General features: G+C 40.4%; 1 protein-coding gene across 1 annotated transcript; it reads left to right on the forward strand.

Moving 5' to 3' along the window:
* The first annotated feature begins 5,484 nt into the window (after positions 1-5,484).
* Positions 5,485-8,103, forward strand: LOC117539102 (sphingosine 1-phosphate receptor 3). Its single transcript, XM_034205136.1, has 2 exons — positions 5,485-5,606; positions 6,041-8,103. The coding sequence occupies exon 2, from the start codon at positions 6,118-6,120 to the stop codon at positions 7,255-7,257; it is 1,140 nt and encodes a 379-aa protein (XP_034061027.1). The 5' UTR covers positions 5,485-5,606; positions 6,041-6,117; the 3' UTR covers positions 7,258-8,103.

Genomic DNA, 8,103 nt, shown 5'->3' on the forward strand with positions numbered 1-8,103 from the left:
CATTTTCACCAGGGAGGTGAGTTGTGGGATAATAGCCAGACTGACAACTTATGAAGGCCTAAATAAAGTCCTCATATAAGGTCAAAACAGTGTTAGATTTAATACCAGGAACTGCATTTACAGGATGGACTAAAATCTGTCATAAGGCAAGGCAAGTTTATTTATATAGCACTTTTCAACACAAGGCAATTCAAAGTGCTTTACAAAAAATGAAAGACATTAAGAAAATGGCATTTAAAATCAGTCATTAAAAAGAAAAGCTAATAAAATAAACATTAAAAGAAAAAAAAATACATGGATAAACATTAAAAGAAAAAATACATGGATACAAGTTACAGTGCAGTTTAAGATGTCCATCCATCTTCTCCCGCTTATCCGTGGTCGGGTCGCGGGGGTAGCAGTTCCAGCAGAGAGCCCCAAACTTTCTTTTCCCTGGCGACATCAACCAGCTCTGACTGGGGGATCCCAAGGCGCTCCCAGGCCAGCGAAGAGATATAATCCCTCCACCTGGTCCTAGGTCTACCCCTTGGTCTCTTCCCAGCTGGACGTGCCTGGAACACCTCCCTAGGGAGGCGCCCAGGTGGCATCCTAACTAGGTGCCCGAACCACCTCAACTGGCTCCTTTCGACGCGAAGGAGGAGCGGCTCAACTCCGAGTCCCTCCCTGATGACCGAACTTCTCACCTTATCCCTAAGGGAGACACCAGCCACCCTGCGGAGAAAACCCATCTCGGCCGCTTGTATCCGCGGTTTAAGTTTAAGATGTGAATAGTTCAATTAAAAGCAGCGACAAAAAGAAAAGTCTTCAGCCTGGATTTAAAAGTAGTCAGAGTTGCAGCGGACCTGCAGGTTTCTGGGAGTTTGTTCCAGATATTTGGAGCATAATAACTGAACGCTGCTTTACCATGTTTAGTTCTGACTCTGGGGACAGAAAGCTGACCAGTCCCTGAAGACCTGAGAGATCTGGATGGTTCATAATTTAGCAGGATGTCAGAAATGTATTTTGGGCCTAAACCATTCAAAGCTTTATAAACCAGCAGCAGTAAGTCACTGAGAGGACCACTTGAACTTTACCTTTGATATGAGCACACTGTGACCAAAAGAGAAAAACAGTAGTTCAACATTAAAGATGATGAACGCAGTAAGTTTTACTAATTCTAATTCTACTAATTCAAATTGTATCTGCGTACAAGGGGAAATTAGTGCACTGCACACAATGAATGAACTTAAAGCACTGTCTGTCCCGAACACAAAAAGTAGTTTCAGTAATCATTAACAGGTCACGTATACATGCTTTACACATCATTATACCATGTATTAGGACCTTGTTGTTGTTGTTGTTGTTGTTGTTGTTGTTGTTGTTATTGGTGTTACTTAGAAAAAATACATGCAGATTGACTTTAAATAACCTGTCCTACAAACCCCAAATGTATGTTGTTTAAAGCCTTAATGTATCTATGAAGAATAAGTATCATTTATAAGCAATGCACAGTATAAGCTATAAGGTCATATTTAGGGCATCTAATACAAAATGTATGTACCTATCTGGAACAAAATTCAGGATAAGTTACTAACATTGTATACACTTATTACATATCATTATATTACATGTGGAAGTGTGATTTTTTCCATGCATGTATGTGGAGGTGAAGAAAATATCATGTGTGCTAACATGCAGCAGAGCCGGCAGTAACCGTGGCTGCACCATGCAATTATCACAGAAGCCCATAATGAGCCCTCTACAAAAAAGCTGGCTCCAATTTCAGAGTTAAGTGATTTCAGTCCATTAAACTAGCTCGTACAGTAATGTCAGCCAGTTTGACACTGGATAGTCTGTTGAGGAGCTACTGTAGTATTATTAAAGTACGCCTCACTGGCAGAACCGAAATTAAACCATCCGATTAATCTCTCAGCCGGTAACAAATGACATGGAAAATGAAGATCTCTGCACATACTGTAATGTTGAAAGAACTAGAGGTATAATTCTGCAGAAAACTGAAGACCTATTCCTGTTTGTGTGGCCTTTTAAAGTTGGCAGATCCCAGACTAAACTGTGCCACAGCTGAAATGATGCCTCAGTAATGTCTCCGAGGCCTTGTTCTGTTAAGTTGCATGCAAGAGACCGCCGTGCCTAGAAATACTGCCGCCACAAAGCCACAGGGCAGGAGGGGACTGTCCGCCTCAGATTTGTAGCCCAGACTCTCGGGTGTGTTTTTGCCTCAAAAAGGGAGAGGGTGAAATTAAAGGCAGGGTTTTCATGTAATTGCACATGGATGTGCCCACTGCCCACGGCTTTGACCCCAGCTCCTGCACTCTAATGAGGGGTTGAGAGCTCGAACAAGGCAAACCCTGGCTGCAGTGATGGCTGCAGTGATGCCAGCCAAATAGGTTTTGTAATGTCCTTATTGTACTAGAGCCCTTTATTATGTGTGTCCATTCTCATTTAACCATGAGCTCTTTGATTTTAATGAGGCTATTATGCTACCGGTAACATAAACTGCATTAAAATCAATTATGAATGTTCTTAGTATACCGTATGAATAATTGTAAATGTACGCTGCTTTTTTATTGCATATTGTTTAATAATGAATATACTGATTATGTTAATGCCCTGAGTTAAATGTATTTTATTGATATGCACAGATAGCAAGAAGATCCTGTGCAAAGCTCTTTAGATTACAAAAAATATATATATTTTCTATGTCCAAATTTGGACATTTATTTTACATCAAACAATGTCCAGCATTAGAAAGTAGATTGACTCAAGTGTTGTACAAGAAGGTACTAATTAAGTATTTTCATTTTCTGTGATTCATGAAACAAAATGTCATGTAACTTTTATTTCCTTAGCATATCAGAATCAGAATCAGAAACGGGTTTATTGCCAGGTAGGTTCACACATACGAGGAATTTGACTTGATGTCATGGTGCATATATATATATACTTAATTTACTCTACAACTATAAATATGTTAATTTGCAGGTTAAGATTTTAAAACATATGGTTATTCTTTAAAATATGAAACATTATTATAGATTGAAATATCCAGAAAAAAGTATTAGGCTACAGTTTATAGAGTAGCTATACACGTTGGCCTGCTCTACCTTTGAATTGCAATTTTACTAAAGTACATTTTTAGGAGCAGGACTTTTCCCTTGTAATGGAGCAGTTCTGCAGAGTGTTATTGCTACTTTGACTTAAATAAATCATGTGAATACTCCTTCTACCCACTGACAATATTACACAGAAACTGTATCCTGCATAAGGTCCAGGGCAGCCTGTAGATGAGCAGTGGAAACTTTCCCTGAGGAATGGTTTAACCATCTGTGAGGCCAGCTACTCTGAGGCCAGCGGCTTTATTGTACAGTACTTTCAAATGAGAGGTTGCAGCCTGTAGGTTTTATACTTAAATAATATAGCATTATAATGGCAGGAAATCACACATACAGTGCATTTGCTGTTTTATGGGGGATGAACAGCTACTGATGCTTGAAAATGGAAGCCATATACAGCTTTAATTACTGTTGTGTCGTTCTGACAAAGAATTAAGCCTCCCTCAAACCAAAGTAGTGAGGGTGGTCCTGCAAAAGTGAAAACCTCCACCCATGTTCTTCTTCAGTAGTCTATGAATAAACATAGACATAGACTCACTTTCACCACATATAATTGGTTTGTACTTGCTGTTGGTTTCATATTTGGCTCAACGTTTATGTAAATGCAGATGCGAGCCCCACATCACTGTAGTTTGCTGAAAAACCCAAGGTTTTTCCAACCATGTTCCCCGTCTGTTAATCCAGCTGCCTTACCGTAGACCCACTCTGTGATTGGTCCCAGATTTTCTGCGGGTCCAGAGTAACTATTTGGCTTTTTCCCGGAGATTTTTCCCATTGCTGCTGGCACAGTGCGACCTGCAGGAAATGACTGAGAATTGTAACTGTAACAATGCTAATGGACAAATGCCAGACCACAGCTGTTTATCCAACCACACAAAACATGTATCTGGGTTATTAACCACAGACACTGGAAGAGATCTACAATTTAGTGATTTGGTCTGTGACAAAGTACAATATGTGCTTAGTTTGGGGGAAATCACAACCAACCAAATGTGGGGCACTGTATAAAGTAGGCTAAAGCAGTAAGAATCCTAGCATCTGAGTTATATTCACAATGCTGATGACTCAATTATTCCTGGTGGAATTTCTGGATTTTGTTTTAAATAAACGGTTTATTTGTTGTCCCATTTTGTTCATGTTATGCTTAGTTTTAGTTAGGGAAGTCTTTAATTATATGCTGTGTAGATTCCACTCCATCACGTCTTTTTCAAAGAGTCATCATCTGTCTTTCTGTCTCCCAGGCTCTGTGTCCCTCTCCTTGCTGCCAGCCCTGCCCATCCTTCCTGGATATGAGGTCACGACAGAAGGACCAGAACAAAGGATGGGCTGCATTCATCTTAACTTAGACTCATACAGCATATTGTATGATTCATATTTATCATGTTCTGTCCATGTCTAGAAGAAAGACAGCAGGGAGAATCAACTTTTGTATAGAATAAAGACTTTTGTTGAAGTTAACTCATGTACATTTATGTGTATATCTACAGAGCCTGGTTTTTGTTTCACTGCTGTATACATAATATAACTGTGTCACTCAATAGGAAAAAAGAGTCATAGTTTTAGAAATCTCTATTCCCTGTTTTTATTCTATACTTAGATCATGTTTATTAATTTGTATTATGAATTTATTTGTATGTTTGTTTCTTACCTAATATTAAAACAAATGTTTACTTGTCAATTTATAGCTAAAGTATCTCTGTATTAGGCCAGTACCTAGAAGGCTACATTTAGCTGGCTAACTTGAAGTACAGAACTAGCAAGACTGAGACTGTATGATAAAAATAGAGGAGATATGTTTGATTAGGTTTGGCACCATGTCATGTTATGATTTTTGTATAAGCAATGTTTAAATGGTTTTTTCGAATGCAAGCAAGCTATATATGTAATTAATTTTAGCTAGTTAGGTAGCTAACTATGAAATATGCTAATCAAGATAGCTAGCTTTAGCTCACAAGCTCAAACAAATAATACATAGGCCTATATATTATACATTATATATATATATTAAAAACTATTACTGTAGCCTACGAATTTCCTCAAAACACACACAATTATATATCAATGAAACACTCGTGAATGTAATATGGAACATTAAAGTTGTTGTGCCCCAAACGTATTCCTGATTGGTTTTGCTGAGGTTCATGTCGGGGTCAGGATTATTGTGAAAAATATTGTGAAAAAGACATGAGTATGAGTTTCCACACACCTGGTTGCCTTTGCTTCACTGACCCTTCATCCCCTTCATTCCTCTCCTGGCCGGGGAGCAGCAGGGGGAGGAGCGGGTGTGACTTCCAGCCAACCGTCGTCACTGCGGAGTTTAGAGATCAGTAAAAGATGAAGAGAGCTTTGTTTCTTCCACTGAGCCGAGGGAGACGGAATTAAAGTTCAACGTTAAATCTGGAAAACACGGATGATCGACCTTTCAGCAATTAAATGTGTGTCTCTCTGTGCGCGTTTCACTTTCAACTAAACCCGGACTTCGAGCATCCCACGGTAAGTTGCGTAAAACTTGAATCGGCATAAACTACGTTAAATCTGCAAGGTTTCATTTACTGTGCAGTGAAATCGTCATCGATTAAGTGTACAGTATGTTTGTGATTGTCAGTTAAACTACTGTGTATGAAAAGCTAAGGCAAACCTTAATTTTCATTTTCAAATGAGCCCCTGTTAGTTTGGGCAACGGTCCAAAATTCCTATGTAAACAAACAAACAACATCAGTGTATTTTAAAGTGTATACTTTTAAACGTTTACAGCAGGTACCTATTTGTTAGTCTTTAAGAAGATCTGTTTCCATTAGGAAAACTAGATCCAGTTAAAATCGAATATACAAAACCATTAAATGCTGTATAACTGGATCAATATTCAAGAACTCTAAATTGGCTGCTTTTTCAAATAACACTCTCATCCTTCACATCTTACCCTGCAGTTAAACACGGTGAAATTGCTGACACTGGATTCCTTGCTCACTTCTGACATCCAGTGTCAGCAGCCGGTGCTTTTAAGATGATCAACACTCAGGTGTACCGCCACTACAACCACACAGGGAAGCTGGAGCATCGACCCAGCGTCGGCACAAGCTCCGGCACCGTGGACGCCAAAACTATCGCGTTCCTCATCATATGCAGTTTCATCGTCCTGGAGAACCTCACCGTGCTGGTGGCCATATGGAGAAACCACAGATTCCACAACCGCATGTACTTCTTCATTGGCAACTTGGCGCTGTGTGACATGCTGGCTGGAGTGGCCTACCTGGTGAACCTGCTGCTGTCGGGGGAGAAGACCCTGCAGCTCTCACCTGCCCTCTGGTTCGTCAGAGAGGGAAGCATGTTTGTTGCACTTGGAGCCTCCATTTTTAGTCTCCTGGCTATTGCTATAGAACGACACCTGACAATGATCAAAATGAGGCCTTATGATGCCAACAAGAACTATAGAGTGTTTCTGCTCATAGGGACCTGCTGGCTGATTGCCATTTCTCTTGGTGCTTTGCCTATTCTAGGCTGGAACTGCTTGGACAACCTCCACGATTGCTCCACTGTTCTCCCTCTCTACAGCAAGAAATATGTAGCTTTCTGTATCACAGTTTATATGGTTTTGCTCTTGGCCATGTCAGTCCTTTATGCTCGCATTTACATCCTTGTGAAGTCCAGCAGCCGAAAGGTGAGCAAGAACAGGAACTCTGAGCATGCAATGTCCCTGCTGCGCACCGTCATCATTGTGGTCGGGGTCTTCATCGCCTGCTGGACGCCCATCTTCGTCCTGCTCCTGGTGGATGTGGCATGTGTGCAGCGCTGCCCCATCCTCTACAAGGCTGAATGGTTCATCGCAGTGGCTGTGCTGAACTCAGCCATGAACCCGGTGATTTACACTCTGGCCAGCCGTGAGATGAGAATGGCCTTCCTGGGCCTAGTGTGTGGTGTTTGCTTCAGAGGGAAGGATTCTGGGAATGGCAGCGAAAACAGGAAATCTCTGGAACCTAGCCGCAGCAGGAGCAAGTCGTGGAGCAGCCAGAACAACCCCAACCAGAGCCAGCAGAGCTCTAGGCAGGCGGAGCTGGAGAAGGGGCAGGAGGCGGCCCATGGCGAGGTCTCAGTGGTGGCAGGGGGGGCTGCAAAGGCCGTCATCGAAAGTGACATGAAAGACTGAACTAAGTTATCTACTCTATGTCAAGGGGAACTTTGGTCCTAATGTTGGACCTATGCATTGGTCAGAATTGGTGACCATAATGAAATGGACCTTTACATTGGTCATAATTGGTGACCATAATGAAATACGAGCTCAGATTGATTCAAACAAAGGATTTCTTGAAGTGCAGGGCAGTGGATTTATTCTATAGGTGCTTGATGTGTTTAAATATGCATCATCCATTAATGGGAAGTGTATTAAAATGACTACACATTACACTGATTAATGTATGAGGCCAAAGGGTTCAAGGAGACAATCAATATTTACTCTTTGTCAAGTACAGTATTACATCTCTTTCCAGTGAGATTTACGTATCTCCGAATTTGGTCAAGTTACCTGAAGATACAAATCTTTAAACCAATTGAATTATCTGGGGAACATAATGCATTGTCAATTTTTCCTCATGCAAAGTTGACATTTTGGAGGTTTGGAGGCAGGACGAGGACAATTTGCAAAACAATAGTGCTTACCTTTTTTTTTTTACTCTTATCTCTGTAGTTACAGATGTGACCAAGAACACGAATAAGAAGTGAAACTCACCTGCAATGAATTAAAGTGCAATTATAGTGCTGCAAAAATAACATGATGAAGAATGATTGTAGACAATTATCCATGTTATGATAAACGATGTAATGTATTTATTATTCTGTAATTGTATATTCACTCAATTATAGGCCAACTCAGTATTACGTGCAGTTATTTAACAATAACTGAATTATACATTGTATATGTGATGTCAGTGAAATGTAAAAAAGCACATGCTGAAGAGTTAAACCTGTTACTCGTTTCATTAAATCAGCATCATCA

The sequence above is a fragment of the Gymnodraco acuticeps genome, unplaced genomic scaffold (genome assembly GCF_902827175.1).
Source record: "Gymnodraco acuticeps unplaced genomic scaffold, fGymAcu1.1, whole genome shotgun sequence".
Lineage (NCBI taxonomy): Eukaryota > Metazoa > Chordata > Actinopteri > Perciformes > Bathydraconidae > Gymnodraco > Gymnodraco acuticeps.

Bases quoted from the DNA above. Each gene is read 5' to 3' on its own strand.
- LOC117539102 (XM_034205136.1), top strand. From the start codon at position 6,118: ATGATCAACACTCAGGTGTACCGCCACTACAACCACACAGGGAAGCTG.